This window comes from Carassius gibelio, chromosome B22 (genome assembly GCF_023724105.1).
Source record: "Carassius gibelio isolate Cgi1373 ecotype wild population from Czech Republic chromosome B22, carGib1.2-hapl.c, whole genome shotgun sequence".
NCBI classification, from domain to species: domain Eukaryota; kingdom Metazoa; phylum Chordata; class Actinopteri; order Cypriniformes; family Cyprinidae; genus Carassius; species Carassius gibelio.
The window spans coordinates 15170871-15191276 of NC_068417.1; the positions used below are offsets into that span (position 1 = coordinate 15170871).

General features: G+C 35.4%; 1 protein-coding gene across 4 annotated transcripts in view; it reads right to left on the reverse strand.

Annotated features, from left to right (window-relative positions):
• Positions 1 to 20406, reverse strand: part of LOC127987191 (dentin sialophosphoprotein) — a 221890-nt gene that overhangs the window by 9002 nt on the left and 192482 nt on the right. Inside the window, exons 1-2 of one of the 4 annotated variants that reach the window (XM_052589444.1) lie at positions 18405 to 18989; positions 16954 to 17121 (exon numbers count right to left, since the gene is read on the reverse strand). The exons of 1 other annotated variant lie outside the window; for it this stretch is intronic. In XM_052589444.1, coding sequence (XP_052445404.1) covers positions 16954 to 17121; positions 18405 to 18450 — 214 coding nt within the window. In that variant the 5' untranslated portion in view covers positions 18451 to 18989. Of the gene's footprint in view, positions 1 to 1693; positions 1833 to 16953; positions 17122 to 18404; positions 18990 to 20406 lie in introns of those variants that run through there. 2 more of the 4 variants (XM_052589442.1, XM_052589441.1) reach the window with 2 other exon arrangements.

Sequence of the window (20406 nt, forward strand, 5' to 3'; positions counted from 1 at the left end):
CAGGTGAAGGTAGGTGAGAAAAGTTCTCTAGTTCAAATGATCGCTCTGTTGGAAAGCTACTTGCGTCACTACAGTCACTCTCCATTTTAGCGTCTCTGACAGCAGCTGTCAATCAATCCGTCACTGTGGGTCTCAGGTTCACGCCCCACCCACTCAGCCCCGCCCTCGGTTCATCCTCTCTATCTCCACTGTGCTCTGCCCACTTTTCAGCATTTTTCAAATATTGCCAGTGGGTGGAGTCTCTGATAATTTTATAGTTATAATTTTATATTTTAAAAAAAAAATGGTCAAAACTTTATTTGAAAATGTAGTACATATCAGTAGATAAAATGTTATGAATATTTTTTGTTAGTTTGTAATCCGGCAATCATTTATAATGTTTTTATTTATTTCACAAACAAGTGCATACTGCTGCTCATTTTATTACATTTTATTTTATTTTTTAATCTCAGGACCGGCAGGGATTGTCATGGGTGGAGTGAATAAGCAACGCTTTCTTCCTCCTTCAGTACCACTGAGGTGAGACTCTCCAGGGACCACAGCATCGGCTTCCCACTGTGTCGTGTGTGTGTGTGTGTGTTTCTGTGCTTACTACTGTATGCATGCACTTGTTTAAATGCAGAGCACAAATTCCAAGTATGGATCACCATACTTGGCCACACATCACTGCACTTTCATTGTTAGCTTTTGTCATGAAACTTGGTAAAATGACTTCAGTGTATGTGTATCAGTAATTTAGTAATTTAGACATGCTCGAAACACGCTGAGGACATCTACTGTTAGAGTCGTTTAAATGCAACAAGAACAACAAAAACTGAAACTGACTCATATGCAAGTATGAATCACATCTTTAAAAGACGATAACTGTCTAAACGGACGGACAACTCCTCTATATTTGAAGGATATCATGTACCCATCTGTTTTTCCTTTTGTGTCTTTGCGACACGTAATCAGTAGCCATGACTATATCGCTTTCATTACTATGATTACTTGGATACTGAAGCACGCGAAATCAGAATGAACATACATTTATCGTTCACTGTATTTATAGGATAGTTATCGTTTTCGCTCTTGGTGTAAATAGGCTTTAATACCGCCGGTAACACCGGAATGATTTTCTAGCCTACAGAAAACACATCTCAATGGTGTGGAGAGACAAAGCTCCATTCATAAAGTAACACATGAAACAAACAGAATAAATTCATCACTGATTTAGCCTTCACATTCACCCATCAGACATACTTAACATATTTTCTGATTTCCCCAAACATATTTGTGCGTCCATACAGCCAAGTGTTTTCACAAATTCACAATAAATATTTCCCATTACGAATATTATAAATAATTATTCAATGAAAACACTTCCGAAAATGGTGCTAATTACAAAATATTGATTTTATTTTTATTAGGTCTACTACATTGATAAAAATAGCTCTTGGTTTTATTTAAATTTATAGCTTATTTATTTATTTGGCACAGGTTTTTATTCAAAGCGACTCAAATTACATTAAATCTACACTTATCAGTTTATATAACGATTTAATGGATTTAAACATTTGTGTAATGATAGTTTTTAATACACTTCATTTACTCACTGTAGTAAAGCCCATAGGGATGAGCACGTGCACAGCTTCGGAAACTCTTTGTGTAAACTGAAACTGACAAGAACAGATAGTAACATAAAATGTCTTACCATGTGCGAGTAAAAACATGAACCGAAAGATCAACATAGAGCGGAGCCTCATTTCTTTTTTTTTACAAGGTAAAGATATGTATATATATAAAAAAACTAATTTAATTTCGATTTCATTCATTCGTTCATTAGTCCACGTTCTTCGTCTTCTGTGGGCTGTAATGGAGGTTGGCAAAAAAGCTTTATGTGCACATTCCGCCACCTACTGGGAGATACAAATCTTAAATCGTAAGAAAAAAAGTTAAATCCTGATTATTAACTCTGACTCTTTTACATATTTAAACAGTGTTGAACACTGTTGCATCTTTGTTTAACAAAATCTTCAGCTGATTAACTGAATAATTCTCTCTTTAGTCTTTCATTGTCATATCATTTACACGTTTTATATTAATATTATTAGAACAAGTTCAACTGTTTCAGGGCGATCACATCTGACAAAACATCTGGATTCAAGTCTTATTGAATAGCAGTTGGTGTGGTTTTGAACAAGTGGTTTGGAAAACGGGAACATAGTTTTATATCACTGTTGAATACAACCAACCAATAAAAGTTGATTGAACATCCATCTTTAATCAGGCATATTAGAAGCTGGACCTGATTGTGTCCATACAATAATGATGGAAGAGTTAAACATTTAAATGACCAAACTGCATTACTATAGTTGCTGGTGTTGTGGAGTGTAGACATATTATCTCGAGTTTTTAATTTGATATTTTTACAATGTGTTTTTGCAGGGTTGAGCATTGTGTAATTTATACAGTGAAAACACACATTTATAAAGACATTAATTAAATTATTTAACAATAGTTCAATTATTTCTGATAACAAACCCAAAGATATTTTTAAACAAACTCACAGATTCTGGCTGTGGTTTGAGCTAAACTCTGGAAGAAAGTGGATCTCACAAGCCATATTTGAGGATCAACAATCAACAATTAGTGTCTTAATAAAAGACATACTCTATTTATATGTAACCGTAGAACCTACTGAGTCATTAGTTGGGTCAAACTCTGTTGTGGGAGGATTCATAAAGCAGAACAGCTCGAGTGTTTTCAGCAGATGGTTTTATTACATCAGTCCCTGAACTACTGAAGAAAAGGTTTCAAAGGATTGTCTTGTTCTGCTTGTTCTGGTGTTGTCTGATTGGTAAGTTACAAGTAGCATTTGCTGTCCCTTCCAGATCAATCAAATAAACCAGATAATATTGTGAGATCTACAAGAACTGATTTAAGGCTTTGTAAAGCAACAAAAGTGTGAAATCTGTTCCAGTTTGATCATCAGGTGTGTTTGGTGACTCAGTGTCAGTGATGGAGGGAGATTCTGTCACTCTACACACTGATGTTACTCAAATAGATGAAGACAATGACAAAATGTGGGTCATGTGACTCTCTCCTGGTACAAAGGAAACAGTTTATTGTCCAGCATCAGTGTGTCTGATCTCAGCATCAGTCTCTCTCTACCTCTGGAGGTGGAATATCAGGAGAACAACAGCTACAGCTGTGTGATCAACAATCCCATCACAAACCAGACCACACATCTGGACATCACTCTGTGATCACTCATCACACTAGCTGTGCATCAATCATGCACAGGTATGGCAGTGGTTTATTCACTGATCTGATCTTTGTCTTTTGTTGTAGGTCAGTGTAGTAATCAGGGGCGTAGCCATCTTTTCAGAAGTGAGGGGGACAGAAATTATATATAGATTTTATATAAAGTTTTTAAAGAAGTCTCTTCTGCTCACCAAGCCATGAATTTATTTGATCCAAAGTACAGCAAAAGTTTTTACTATTTAAAATAACTATTTTCTATTAGAAAATATTTTAAAATATAATTTATTCCTGTGATCAAAGGTGAATGTTCAGCATCATTACTCCAGTTTCACATCCTTAAGAAATCAAATCATTATAATTTGCTGATTATCATATTTAAAACATGAGTAAATTTTTTCAGCATTCTTTGATGAATAGAATGATCCAAAGATCAGCATTTATGTGAAATAAAAAGCCTTTGCAACATTATAGAGTATATCATTCAAAAAAAAATATTTTTTTGGAAAAGAAATTATGAATACTTTTATTTAGCAATCTTAAAAATCTCAATAAATAACATTTTGAAATATATTCAAATAAAAAACAGTTATTTTAAATAGTCTAGTAAAAATATTTCTGTTTACTGTTTTGCTGTACTTTGGATCAAATAAATGCAGGCTTGGTGAACAGGAGAGACTTGACTGGTAGTGGATACTAAAGGCAATTTTAATTTTTCTTTAATTTCTAGCTTTTAATTTGCTTAGAAATCTATAACTGCTTGAAAATAAATAATAATGATTTTTTTAAATATACTACAAACACATTCATCACAAAATAAGGCAGAATAGTTTCTATACTGTTATAAATCTATGTCAATTAGCACTGTTTTGTTGATATACTGTATTTATCACCTGCTGGAGATGACTTGAAAAAAACATATATTGTCGCAATCATATATTAATGTCTTCTTGTTTCCAAAAGTTTCAGTTCTTCTGTCAAAACAACTGTTTTCATACAGTGATAGCTGGATGCTGTTGCCCATATTAGGAGTTTCCTGTTATGACTTTCTGCGTGAGAGCGCACTCCGGCTTTGAGGATGAATGAAACACACACTGCAGGAGTGTTTAGCGCTTCTGGGTCCAAATGAAATATCAGGTCATGCGCAGACTATCCTGTCTCTTTGAGTTTAAATCTATATTTATTCACACCAGCTCTGAAAACATCTATGCGAACACATTTGACTGAAAAAGTGCGGGGGACGAATTTCCATGAGATTAAAAGTGTGTATTAAAAATCTACGCCCCTGCTTTCATGTATTTCGGGAGAAACTGGGGAATTCAAGTGCTGTACGTTAAATCCATAGACAGTAAAAGAAATGGACACAGCGACCCCATTGGAACTCAATTGAGACAGGTGAAGCCCATTTTTAGCGTTTTTTAGCACTTCCGTTTCTGACGCGCAGACTCAAACGAAGCTTGACGACGTCAGCAACCTGTCTGACAGATGTAAATCTTCTAAGTGGCTGTGCGTGCAAACTGCCATCGTTAATCTTGCAGAGACGGCGAGCTTGAGCGGGGAGTTCTTTGTCGTGAGCGAGCAGGATTAAGTATTCTGATTAATTATTTTGTATAGTATTTTAAAATGTAACCCCAGTACGCCATATTAAGTTAATTGCCTGCGAGCTTCTCCTCCTGTCTGTACGGTAATGCGACAGAGAGACGAGTGGTTATGACGCAATCGTTAGCCTATTTTTTACAAAAACTGTTTATACGGGGCCATAATGTAATATAGAAGGTAATGGAGCCCTTTGTACATTGTCATGTATCTTTAGAAATAAACAATGGACAAACGGAGTCTTTAAACGCCTCAGATGTAAAGTTATTCGCTGTCAAAGAGACGCCAAAATGAATGGGAGTCAATGGGATGCTAACGCAAGTGAAGTTCTGCTAAAAGATGGCAGTCCCCACCCGACTTCAACTTCCGGTCGACTTCCTTGCCGCCTGGTTAAATCCGGCTGACAGGACTCTGAACTGCGGCGCTCATTTCGTTATAGATCAAGATAATTTATAAGGTTTTTAAACGAAGAATCGGAATATCAGATAGTTGACATGGTAAGCAAGTTTGTGTATATATTTTAATAAAAAATGAAAAACTAAATAAAACCAATACCGATACATCTGTTAGTGGCTGCGGTGTGTCACGTGACAATCATGACGCGTCGCCATGGAAAGGGTCAGTTAAAATATTTGTAAATTAAGTGTGAAAGGGTTGATTTAAATATAAATATATATATATATATATATATATATATATATATATATATTCTAAGTAAACAACAATAGCCCAAGTTTAGTAAACATTTTTATTGTAACTATAAAAAATAATTCTGCATCTTTTTTTAGGTACACCCTGGCACACCCGTGGCTACGCCCCAGGGCTACTGTATATTACTGTAACAGTAAGGCATATTCAGTGAGAATTAGATTGCACACCAACATGAATGAGTGAATATAAATGCAATGATAATTAAAAATAAAACTGAGACTCTGAATTATGTTTGTTTATAGGAAAAACCCTTTAATCATTTGAATCAAACAGTCAGCTCCAGTACTAATTAAAATATTAGTCATGGAAAATAGCATATATAAACCTTAATTAAACTATTTAATAATCATTTTAAAAGAAATTCATACATGTATGTTATTACACTGCATCTTCTGTCGAGACGCGGGAATTCATTCTGCACAACCCTCACAATACATTATTAATATTCTATAGCTGTTTGAACATCGGTTGTACACGCATTAATTCAATGCATTACGGGATTAAATGAGTGCACTCAATTTTTTTGTGTGTTCATTATTTGGTGACCACATTGATTTGATAAAAAATTATACTGTTCTTATTAGTGTTATCATATATTGTGTGTGTTACTATAGTATTTTGCATTTTATTTCAGAAAAGTAAAGAGGAGGATGACACGGTGTATGCACCTCTTGCCACAAGAAGATGATCAAACTTCATTCACACTAGGAAACTCCTGAAACATCCTCATGTTGAGTTTGGTGAAAATCAACACATTTATCACTGCCAAAGGAAGATAAAAGAGAAAATAACTTATTTTTACATAGATGACGAAAGAACATATTTATATACAGGAAAATATTTCGGCTGCAGTTTTGCAGTAGTTTTCCCTTCTATGATCACGATATTCCAGCAGACATACAGCAGGAACAAATGTGATCTTAAAGATTGGTTAATGAATTGCTCTTGACATTGTATTATAATACAAGCTCTATGAACCAAGCTATATAAATAACAAAGTATTTCAAACATATGGTCCACTGTGTGGCATTTTCATGCATGTCTCTTAAAGTCCCACACAAAATTGTAAACGATTGTGTATATCTTCAAGCACAAAACGGATGAAAATACTCATCAAAAGGAGTCAAAGTGAACTCTGCCACAGTCCTGTTTATTTTATATGTGTATTTATTTACAGCTGTACATAGATTTGGTCTGATCTGTTGGGTGCACAAACAGCTTTAGCGTGAGCATGTGTCTCCTGGAGGGCTGATGTTTGTTTGTGTGAACAGTGTGTGGTTTACAGGGGTTTTTTAATTTTTATTCCTGGTCGCATGAAACTCACAGTTTGACTTCTGCTCTAAACAAAACCACTTTACTGTGAAAAACTGCATCTGATGTATAGATGTGTCACACAAGCGAAAGTGATAATGTGAAATCTAACTCTATGAAAGATTATGTGAAACAGTGCTCCGTATAAATGAGTACACCCCCTCTAAAACGTAATACATTCAGCAATTACACTTTACTTAGAAGACATGTTAGTGTTCTTTGGAGATACAATATTCAATTGTACAAATGGCAATTTTTGATCAACGGGTAAGTGTTAAACCAACACCTTTGAACAAGTAATTTCCTGACAATTAAACATGTTATATAGCCCACTGAATCATACTTGAACCACTTGAGAGAGAACTGCCAGGTGACATATTTCTTAGCATAAAAGTGGACAAAGAGGAATACCAACTTATTGTTTTCAGAGTGAAAATATAGCAGAAGTAGCACCACACATTCAAAGACAATGAACCTTGTGGTTCCTGAAATAATCAGGTCTTCACTTTACGTTTAATTCAGTGATGAGTGAATCTTTGCTAGAAAAAGAGCAGGAGAATAACATATAAGTGTCTCAGAGCCAGCAAAAGATATGAAAAGAGTGACTGTTTTTCTCACAGATGAAATGCGTGCTTGTTGTCACCACTAGAATTACTAAAGCGCAATAAACTCATTTAGCTTTTTCCGAGGCCCATATTTATAAAATAGAGACTTCTGGGAATCCATACTCTGGCCTCAAGAGACCACATCAATCATTTCGGATCCAAAAGCACCCAAAATGTTCTGGTGATGCTTTTTGAGGAGTGCTTGGAACCCACAGTGACGTTCAGTGGTAATAAAGCTTTTATACAGGGATGAATGAGTTGTGCTTTATCAACGCTGGCATGAATTCACACTACTGCACCTCATTCCCTGCTTTACTGGGCATTTTCTCAGCATGACAATGAAGATATTCTTTCACCCAATGTGAAAACCCTTCAGTGGACATGTATTTCACTCAATCTTAATGCTCTTGAGCAGCTGTGGAGGATTCGGTAGAGACGAGCTGAGCAAAACTCCCCATTAAAGACCGGAGCGTTTAAGAGGTCGTCCAGGAGTTGAACAGGACAGAAGTGAAAATGTGTCATGAACTTGTACACTCAGTGCAAAGAAGGGTCAGAGCAGTATACTTTAAATTCTGGAGGACATACTAAGCACTAGAATATTAGAATATTATACATTTTCTGAATTATGCAATCCTTCATTTAAACAAAATTGTCTAATTTACTTATCTTACAGAAAATATTGGCATATATTTTGTTGTTTTTATAAAGTATATGTTTAATATTTTTCAATTTTGTCATCTTTTCATATTATTGATCATTAAGAAAATACATATTTTGTATTTATTCAGAGGGGGTGTGCTCATTTATAGCCTACTGTGCAATATATATGCATAACCTTATAGACTTATATTGTGCTCGTGCATATAAGCCAGTTTGCTAATCTGCTTGTTTCTATCTCTAGCAAGAGTTAGCAAATGTTTATTACATAAGTTAACTACATTAGTGGTAACATGAAGGGTGATATGGAGGAATCCCACACAGCAAAAGGACTCGAAACGGACCCGTATCGGCGTCCACTTGCGCGCAATGACGGATCCGAAACGAAGGCGGATCGCGGACCCGTTGCTCCGCGCTGCATCCGCGATTAAAACCTTACCTCCACGGCGTGTCCGTTTTGGACCCGCACATTGAAACATATATCCGCCACGGACCCGCAACGGACTCCTAAAAATACTGTCTCATCTGGCCCGGGTCCGTTTTGGATCCGTTTATTTCATTTTCAAAATCCCTTCTGTTCTTGTTGTAGGCTAAAATAGTATATTAAGCTAAATATTAAGATAAACTATGCCTCGTAAGATAAACTATCACTACACTGTAAAACCCGACAAGTAAACTTAACTCAAACCGTTTGAGTAAATAGATTGCCTTGATTTAAACCCTGTAAGTTTTAAAACTTTGCATTCAAGTAATTAAGTGATTAACTGAGTGATAATTGTTAATTAGTGATGAACAGCTGCTGTTAACAAACAGAATCACTGAAGAAAAGAGAAACACAAGAACTACTACAACTGACTTCAGACACAGCCTTAGATGAAATCAACTGAAATAAAATACATGAAATCTCTCAAGATCTGATTAAACAACCCCACAAACAGCATCACCAGCTCCACTTATTAATAACCAGACTGACTTTATTTCTGTCAGACGTCTACAGAAGATCTTATTGAGAATGAACTAAGGTTTAGATGTTGATTTATTGTTTCATTTGAAGTAACCATGTTAGAGATCACTGTTTGTATTAGTTGGGCTTTTGACCCTTGATTTCTGTCTTAGTCTTTCCTCTGGCTGTTATAATCATGTGTTTCTAAAACACATTGGTTGTAACTCAATACACCCTGATCCGCTGCGAAGTCCTTTTGCTGTGTGGGCAACTACTGAAATCTGGTTTTGTGAAAAAACAAAAAAAACAAAACACATCTTTCTCTGTGAGTGATCTTAGTTTCAGCTGATTCTCTCGTTTCTCATATCTTTGTAAACAATGATGATGTGTTGATGTTGATTTATGGCTGACAGTCTTTGGTGATCATATTTCAATGGAATCAGTGCATAAAACACATGTCCTTTGCCATGGAGTCCAACAAAAAAGCAAGTCCCAATAAGGGTCCAGAGGCCACAGACGCACCTCATCTTATTCTGAAAACCATCAGTTTGAGCAGGAGCTGTGGTAGTATAAGGTCAGTTTCCAGAGGTACATCTGGCTGGAGAGAACTCAGTTTGATTTAAAAGGAGAAAACATTTCCCCAACAAACATCTGGAATAGATACACTCGATGATTGACTCCATCTTGCTGACACACTGTGGAGTCAGAAATGAATGCTGCTCACTTGCTCAATGTCATCCTTACTCTTGGCACCAGCAGTTGGCAGTCTAAAATAAACTGAACAGGATCATATGACTTGGCTGTGTGTTGTTGGTGGCATGAATGAGGCTTCTGTCTCGGATGGATTAGGTGGCGCCCCATTAGACCTAGATTGTGTGTCTCATTTGGGCTCCTCTACAGGGTCTCCTGTAAGAAAATAGATTCACAGGAGTTATGATCTTAGTGCTGAGTTACTTGATCTTAGTGCTGCATTCGACACCATAGATCATGACATACTCCTAGATCGATTAAAAAACTATACAGGTATTCAAGGGCAGGCTCTAAGATGGTTTAGATCCTACCTGTCTGATCACTACCATTTTGTTTACTTAAATGGGGAGTCATCTCATTTATCATCAGTAAAATATGGAGTGCCACAAGGATCCGTCCTAGGTCCCCTTCTATTTTTAATATACATGTCGCCCCTTGGTAATATTATTAGAAAATACAGAATTAGCTTCCACTGTTATGCTGATGATACTCAGCTATATATCTCAACGAGAAAAGATGAAACTTCCATTATCTAAGCTAACAGAGTGTGTTAAAAAGGTAAAAGATTGGATGACAAATAATTTTCTCCAATTAAATTCGGATAAGACAGAGATACTAATTATTGGACCAAAAAACACTACACAGAATCTTGTAAATTACAATCTGCAACTAGACGGATGTACTGTTACTTCCTCTACAGTCAGAAATCTGGGTGTTATATTAGACAGCAATTTGTTTTTTTTAAATCATATTTCCAATGTTACAAAAACTGCATTCTTCCATCTTAGAAACATTGCCAAGCTACGAAACATGTTATCTGTTTCTGATGCAGAAGAGCTAGTTCATGCATTCATGACCTCTAGACTGGACTATTGTAATGCACTTCTAGGTGGTTGTCCTGCTTCGTCAATAAACAAGCTACAGGTAGTCCAAAAGCAGCAGCTAGAGTCCTTACGAGGTCAAGAAAATATGATCATATTACCCCAATTTTACAGTCTCTGCACTGGCTACCTATTAAGTTCCGCATCAGTTACAAATTATCATTACTTACCTATAAGGCCCTAAATGGTTTAGCTCCAGCGTACCTAACTAGCCTTCTACCTCGCTACAACCCATCACACACCCTAAGGTCACAAAACGCTGGACTTTTGGTAGTTCCTAGGATAGCAAAGTCCACTAAAGGAGGTAGAGCTTTCTCACATTTGGCTCCCAAACTCTGGAATAGCCTTCCTGATAATGTTCGGGGTTCAGACACACTCTCTCTGTTTAAATCTAGATTAAAAACACATCTCTTTTGCCAAGCATTCAAATAATGTATCTTTTAAATTGTGAGTGTAGTTGCATCTGATCAAATGTGCATTTTTATTCATTAGCTTGGGTTAAACTAATTTTACTTTGTTGGATCAGCAGCTATGCTAATGATGTCTCTATTTGTTTCTATGTTTTGCCACACAAGCTCCAGTCTGGATCCAGAACACCTGAGAAGAGATGATGCTGACCCTCAGAGGACCCCAGATGATGCTAACCTTGAATCAACAAACAGAACTAACAATTATTGTTAAATGTGTGACTGCATCATATAATAACTATTAATTAATAATATTGATAGTTCATCGTCTAGCTGACTACGGCTTGTATTATTATTATTTTATTTTTTCTAAAATCCTGTCAAACGTGCACAAACTACTAGCTACTACTAAATATTGTAGAAACATAATTTTCTGTAAAGTTGCTTTCTAACGATTTGTATTGTAAAAAGCGCTATACAAATAAACTTGAATTGAATTGAATGATGTTGAATAATTAGTGCTCATACAAGCTTGGACATGGAAACACATTCCTACGTCACTCACAACTTATGCCACAAAGTGGATTGTGATTTAAATATCACAATATCCAGGAAAACAAAAGTAACCTGCACCATGTGATTATTATTATTTTACTTTTTTTTTTTTATTTGGCATGCAATTACAAACACTGAACCTTTAGTTTTGACATTAAAAATCCACATGCATATTCCTAAACAACCTGCTCATCTAAAATGCTTGAAATATTGAATCGTTAAGTTCATTCTGCTATGTACAATGTTTTGGCAATATGTATCCTATGGAATTATTATAATTATAAATCAATAAATAAAAATGCAAAATGAATATTATTGCCTAACATTTAAACATAAATAGCTCTATGAAATGAAAAGGCTATGCTTTCTTTAACCCTTTGCAATGCACTGTATCAATAATGTACGTTTGTGATTGCAAATAAGTGCAGTGTCTCGTGAGTGTAACTCCCGCTGATATGACATTTGATATGAATGTGAACAGTGGATTGCTTGAGGTAGATGTTGTGTTTTGTTAGTAAGTTTTTCATTATATTACTTGCGTTGCCTCCTTCGTTCACTATTACACTACTGCATATTTTGCATCTGACACTGGTGTTGCTTAGTTTTGTAACAAGAGCCCACACTTTCGAATGTTTCACTTTTGCTGCGATAATTGACAGCATGCAATGATATGGGCCCCAGTGCACTGTCTGTAGTCTGATCTGATCTGTGATATAAGATTTTGACCATATTGCCCATCTAAGTCATTCATCCCACACTAATTCATTCATCAACAGTGTCGCCTCGCCTACTCTGGCTCGAGGTAAAACACGCCCTCCTCATTACCCTACGCACTAAGAAATGTAGAAATAAATAAATGTGGAAATAAATATCTAAAATATATACATTTGAAAAAAAATAAAAGTGTAAATAAATGTGGAATTTAATAAAAATACATAAGAAATAAAATTATAAATAAATATTTGTTTTTTACTTTTATTTATATTTGCTTTTTTACTTTTTTTTGTTCATTTATTTATTATTTCTAATTATGTCGGCTTTGACATTCCATAGTATCTAATTATAACTTGCCAATAAAGCAATATGAATTGAACTAAGTATTATTAGCAGTAAAACACACCCTCCTCATTACCCTATGTACAAAGAAATTAAGAAATAAATAAATGTGAAAATAAATAAATATGGAAATAAATACATAAATGTGAAAATAAATGTGGAAATAAAAAAATGTGGATAAAAATGTTTATTTATATTTGCTTTTTTACATTTCTTTATTTTTTCTTTTTTTTTTTTCTAATTATGTCAGCTTTGACATTCCATAGGATCTAAGTATATAATGCCAATAAAGCAATGAGAATTGAAGTAAGTATTATTAATAGAGCTGGTTATTGCAGTCCCTACTAGCTCTTCGAATAAATTTTTGTTTTATTATTTGTGATTTAGTTTAGAAGCTAATTTTTGTTTTATTGTTTTTGACACCAGCTCATCTGTGAACTTTCATTAGCATGATAAAAAAGGTTTTAAAGTGTTCATTTGCATAACATCCTGACTTGCTGTAACACCAATTGGGATAAATAAATTATATTATAAATTATAACTACATAAAAATATTAATGTAGTCAAACACTGAAATTCTTAGGAAATTTCAAAAATAATTACAAGGAAGCAAGTAATAGATTGAATTAAATATGACATTTTAACTGAAATTATATTTTTCTTGTAACAAATAACTCCAATAATGTTTGTATTTACAACATATAATTATTTTGCAGTGTAATGGGGTTCTTTTAAATCAATCTGCACAATAAAATCACATATCTTGTTAAATCAACTGTAATACTTACCTCACTTTTTTCTTTTTTCTTTTGCAACAGTAAATCACAGCACCAACAGCAGCAGCAACAGCAGCCACACACAGAACAGCAAGAACTATTCCTGCTACAGCACCTGAAAACAAACTTGAATCTGAAACAAAGACAGACAGTCATTATTACTGCCTGGATTTAAAAATACTGACCTGCATTTTAAAATTCCTCAAGGTAAAGTGTAATTATACTCACCAACGACTGAAACAATGAAACTTTTCACACTGGTGATGGTGATGCTGCGATGACGACGACGGTGAATGCTGAATCTGCTGCTCCTGATCTGTAGTGTATATTCTCCTGAGTCTGTGGTTCTGGTGTTCGTGATGGTCAGAGATCCAGTCTGAGGATCCAGATGCAGTCTGTCTCTGAATCTCTCATCACACTCAACATCTGTACAGATCTTACTCTGATCTCCAGTGATTTCAGCGATGAGAATCTCGTTAAAATACCACGTCATCACATTATATGCTATTCTTCCTACGGCAGGATCCAAAGTGACAGATTCTCCCTCCTTCACTGACTTTGTCACTTCTTCTCGATCAGCAGCAGGAACATCTGAAACACAAACCAACAGATGATTGGAAGTTGAAAACTTGACATATATACAACAAATGAGGTACATATATCTTGAAAAATTGTTTTTCCATGTTGTTTCATATTTTGAATTGCATATTTTATCTGTAAAACACTTTGGGTCTCATTCATGAAACATTCGTAAATATACGAGTAAATATCTGAGTGATTTGCGCGTAAAGAGAACTTCCCGAAAACTCTTCTCCTGATTCACAAAAACTTCGTAAACGTCAGATGTGATAGTGAAATGTGTGTGTGTGTTAATGAATTCCAATCAGTCGTAAATGGGACGCGCATGCACGCTCACTCTCAATTACCATAAATCCCGCTCATTAAATCCGACTGACAACTATATATGGGCATCATATTATGACACCAAACGAAGGATTTCAACATGTCTTCTCAAAAGCGACTGAAAAAGAAAAATTTCTCAGCTGCAGAAATTGAAGTTTTGTTATCGGAAGTTCATTCAAAACGCTACATTTTATTTGCAAGCGTACATAGTGGCGTATCAGGTATACGGATCACGTATCAAAATTTGTCAAGCTGTGCTGGCAATAAATGACACATTAAAAGAAATAAATGTAAGCCTACGAGAAATATGTGATGCTATTAAACATAAGAAATAAAGTTTACTGAAACTATTTTGTGCGCTTGCTTTTTAATGCATACATACTCTTAGAAACGTAGAATTAGTTCCTGTTGCTTTGCAATTGCAGCACGAGATATTTATATGTGTCGGATAGGCAACCTTGGAGGCACCATATCATGATCAGGTCTAATTATTTCCTCGGGGCTTGGCAGACCATGTTCCATGGCAATGTTGTGTAGAACGGAGCAGGCCATTATTATTTTGCAAACCTTTTCTGGTCTGTATAACAGTGTACCACCTGATGTGTCCAAACACCGCCAGCGCCCTTTTAAGATACTGTTTGTGCGTTCAATAACTGACCGAGATTTTGCGTGTGCTTCATTGTATGCCATCTCCTGTCGGCTTTGGGGATTTATCAATGGGGTCATAAGCCATGGTGTCAGGGGATAACCATTGTCAGCTGAGTGTAGGGGAGGGGAGGGGAAGCGTCAAATATTTGTCAAATGTTGTGAATAAATAAAATTGTACATACCAATTAGCCATCCGTCTGTTACTGCACCACTGTCCAAACGTCTAGCAACTGAGCTTCTCCGAAGAATGAAACTATCATGAGTACCACCCGGCCAGCGGGCCACTACATTAAGTAGCGCACATTTAGCATCACAAATTAGTTGAGCATTGATGGAATGATATTTAGAAATGGAAATGCATCATGTGATGGCGCCTTAATGCGAATGTGTGTGCAATCAATTGCTCCTATTACGTTTGGCAGGTTTGCAATAGCAAAGAATCTTTGCTTCACCTCCAACTGATGGACAAGGTTATAGGGGAATTTTATATATTGGGGCATTAGCCCTACTATGCAATCAAGAACATCTGGGATGATGCGACTCATGGATGACTGAGATATCCCTGACCTGTCTGCAATCTCCCGCTGGAATGTTCCTGTTGCCAAAAAACCAAGCACAGACAACATCTGCAAGTGTGCTGTGGGATCGTCTAGTTTGCCTTCTAAGATTGTCCTCCAATATATTGCATAAATGCAAAAGAACCGGTCTGGGTAGCCTGAAACGACTAATTAACCAGTCATCATTCTCGGCAAGTAAGTCTGCGCGGTCTCTGAAAATACACCTTTTGCGCAGCGCTCTATCTGCCAAATCTAGCAAAAGCGCTATATCAGCCATCTTAAATGTTTCTTGTTATGCCTGATTTTGGCCATTTTATAGGAAACAATTTCCGTAACAATTAAGGGGCTATTAGTTTGCTCAGAAAACAATTAATTATTTCATTAAAGTGTTCCGTTTGCAGATCCTATTACTAGCTCTCATTATAAAAGTAAAAAGAAAAACCGTAGGCCTATGTAATTACTATATATAATATTTTTTCAAAATGCTGTGTAAATATGTACCCGATTAAGGTGAATTAAAATGCAGCCGTATTAATGAGCAAAACGTTCAGACGTTAAACGCACTATTTACACGTGGCTGGGAGCAGGTGTAGATTTCTTTCGTACCAACTAACATTTGGAAAATACGAATGTTTTAATGAATCCGAAAATTTACGCCAAAACCACTTTACACGCGATTTACACACAAATTCGTTCTGCTCGTGTTTCATGAATGAGACCCATTGATCATATTGATTTGATTTCAAACTTCAGATTGATGCAATTGAACGTGCAGTTAACCACCGTTAGCAAAAAAAAAAAAAGTAGTTAAAAATTTTAAACAAAAAATAATAAAAACAAAAAATCCTGTCAATATTCAAACTAACGATAACTCACGTGATTTTTTGTTTTAGCAAAGTTTCAGCTCAACTTTGAACAGCTGCACCTAAAAAAACACTTTCTTCATGGTAAAGTTGGGAATTTTTATTATTATTATTAAACCAATTCAATCAAATATTATTATTTTTTTACTTTCACAGAAATAAATGTCAAAAGGACAAACAACAACAACGTTTGGAACAGCCAGTTCTTGATAAACAGGAGTTTGTATATAAATATCATTATCTTCATAATGCTTCTATTCTTTTGAAATATCCAGTGTAACCTTAACTGTTTTGGTTATTTTTAGTCTGGGACTTGTGTCTAAATGACTCACCACAGACAGAAACACTGAAGTTCTTTACACTGCTGCTGCTGCTGCTGCTGCTGTTGATCTGTAGTTTGTATTCTCCAGCATCTGTGTTTCTGAAGTTTCTGATGGTCAGAGATCCAGTCTGAGGATCCAGCTTCAGTCTGTATCTGAATCTCTCAGCACCTTCATTACACTCAACATCTGTACAGATGAGATCTCCAGTGATTTGAGCGATGCGAGTGTCACCATAAAACCATTTAATTCTGTCATTTTGGTTTGTTTTTACATCAGTGTTTAGAGTTACTGAATCTCCCCCCATCACACACTCATCTCTATCCGCACCAGACGCACCTGAAAAGAAATAAACTGATAATACTAAATGACATTTGGGATAGTAGAACAAAAATATATCAAGAAAATGCTGTGAAAATAGTTTCTATGTAGTTGATAAAGATTGACCCTTTTAGATATTTTATCGTTTTGGAAGCCGTTGTTGCATGTATTTAGTCTACCCACACATTTCAACAACACGACCCATGTTGGTAGCTAAAAAACTATCCCCCTAGTTTTGTGAAACAAAAGTAAGCTATTTATGTACAAGATATCCAACCTGATGCTATCAAATTGGATATCTTGCACATAAATAGCTTACTTATTTCCTGTAAATAACTAGAAGAATACTAAAATAACAGTAAAACTATAAGAACAGACTGATGAAGCAGGAAGTAAAACTATTTGTGCAGTGTTTAATTTTGCAATACATTGAAATAAAATATAAGAAATACCACGTGACAGTAAAGAGTAGCATAATGAGCTGTTTTGTACATCTAAAAAATAGCTGTAAGTGGATGAAACGTCTATTAGCACAACATTTTTTACAAGGGCACATATTTCTTAATTCATCTAGTCACTTGATTCTGCTCTCAAAATGCACCAGATTTATGCATTTAAATTTAAAATGAACAAAATTTTCTTACGGGGGAGCTACCCTTAGAAAAAATAACCATGGTTTTACAACAAATAAAACAAAAAACCATGGTCAGTACTATTGGTTTTGCCACGTTAACCATAGTTTAAGATTGGCTTCCTCCATGTGTTTGAGTGTGTTTATTAGTTGACCTTACCATTTGCATGTGGAGCATGTATGGCACTAAATACATGTCTCAGGTATGGTCACACAGCCTAGGGCCCCTGACCACTTTAATCTGACCCTGCTTCTCTGACATGATATCAGCGGCATATTAACAGAAAATAAAAATTATATTACTTTTTCAAATAGAGTGCTTATAATGCATACAATTGCACTTTTATATACTATTGTATGGCCCTTTTTGACTTAGATTTACTTAGATCATTAATAATTAATTTGTGCAATGCCCGATCCCCAAACCTTCGTCCCACAAATACCGCATTTAAAAACAGCGAACAAAATAAGATACTTTATATCGACCCTACTGTTAAATATTCATAATAAGTGACATTGTTCTTTACAATAGCGACGGAATTAACGTCATGTTTCTGCATTAAATCAAAACTGGCACAACATTATAAGTTACCACCAGTCTACGCCACAGCGCCATTTGTTTTTATTGTTTAAATACATACAAAATAGTGTAACAAATACAATATCTTACCAGACAGGAAGAGTGCACACAGTCCGAGTAATACAGAGACCTTCATTTTCACCACTTTTCCACAAAAAAAATGAACGCAGGTTCTATGGAGAAAATAGGGTGTTGTCCCGATACTGAATGAAAGTCAGTATCACGTTAGGGTTGCCACCTATCCCGTTTTTTCCGGGATTGTCCTTCTTTTTAATAACCTGTCCCGGGACACCGAATGACCCGGTTTTCGAAAGGCAACGTGAATATGTATGTTCAATTTACTTTTTTCGCACTTTAAAAAGCCTATGCATTGTGCACAGAGTGGTCGGTGTCTCTTGTGTGTAGAATGCGCTATCATTGGCTCTGAGACGGGCGTGTCGTGTGACGTGACGTAAACTACGTCATTCTAGCGCGTCTGTCTTGGCAGCTAGCCAGTCACTACAGGCGGTAAATTGAAGCAGTAAAGAAGATTGTACGCCGTCAACATCGTTTGTTAGTTTAAACATGGGTGGCGAGACGAAGGACGAAGATGACAGTGTGTAATAATAATAATTATTATTATTATTGTACAGTGAGACAAATGCTATGTCGGAAACGAATCCCTATACACTATATAGTGCACTATAACGGGTGTCAGCCATTTTGTAGTGCTGTCCGAGACTACTCTTCTTCCTGGTTTTTCAGAGCGGCTGGCAACAAACGTAAATAAGTGTTTTATGCTCCAGAGTGTGGAGTAGAGTTTCATATTCTTTTCATAAGTCCCTTCTCTCTAGTAAAATCAAGGGAGACTTTACTATTTATTTCAATTGATAATTTTATTAAAAACTTAAAATGTAATTCTCTGAATTTGTACATTCAATAAATACGTGAGGTATTGTTTCTTCAACATGATAGTTAGTTTGCATTCCCTCGCAAAACTTTTGTATTCTCCAATCTCCAGCAAATAAAGGTTAATTGGTTTCTCTGGCAAAAATAGTTGAGTTTGGTCAAATACTTCCTATATACTCTACAGCTTTCAGTGGTTCAGAAAGCTCAATAATTCACATTGTAGAGTTTTATAGAGTTGTATTTTGAACTTGGACTCTAGTAGCCCTATAGCGAAATGCAGCCACTTTATGCATTCCCTTACGAAAAATAACCATGGTTTAATTATAGTAAAACCAGGGGCGCAACTATCCAGTGTTAGAGGGGTATGCAGCAACACATTTTCTTCTAAATAAATAATTGTGCCGGACATCATCATGAATGGGCTTTTAAATAATAAATGTTTATTTTAAAGTATATCAGACAGCCACTGTAAGCCTACCATAATTATATGGTATACACACACACACACACACACACACACACACACACACACACATATATATATATATATATATATATATTATTATTGGGGTGGCACAGTTTCACGGTTCAAGAGTCACATTTCGGAACAGTTTGGTATGTGCTTTGTTTATGGAGAAACTATAATTTAAAAAAATCTAACTACGACCAAGAGCAAAAATAATAGGTACAGAAATTTAATAATGTAAAACAGCATTGCATATTTGACTATAAATTAAAGATTGTTCTTTATTAAAGTTACAAAATCTTATATATATATATATATATATATATATATATATATATATATATATATATATATATATTGTTTTTAGATATTCTTTTTATTAAACATTTTAATTATTACAAACAAAAACATATAAAAAAAAAACACAGCACAAGAAATATTTAACATATTCATGAACATGTGGACAATTTACATACAGCATTTCATCATAATATTGTACCTAAACTTTATCCAGTTTTTGTTTATGACCGTTTAATCTTTAGGCACTTAAAAATATTCTCCCATTTTTTAAACAGGTGCGATTTACCATTGCGACAATACCTCAATCTTTCTAGTGTTACAACTTCAGATATCATAGATTTCCACATCTGAGTAGAGGGGGCATCACTACCAACCCATTTGACCATCGAGCCAACATTAGGAGAAACTGAACAATCTGTTACAAAAGTTTTTTAATCA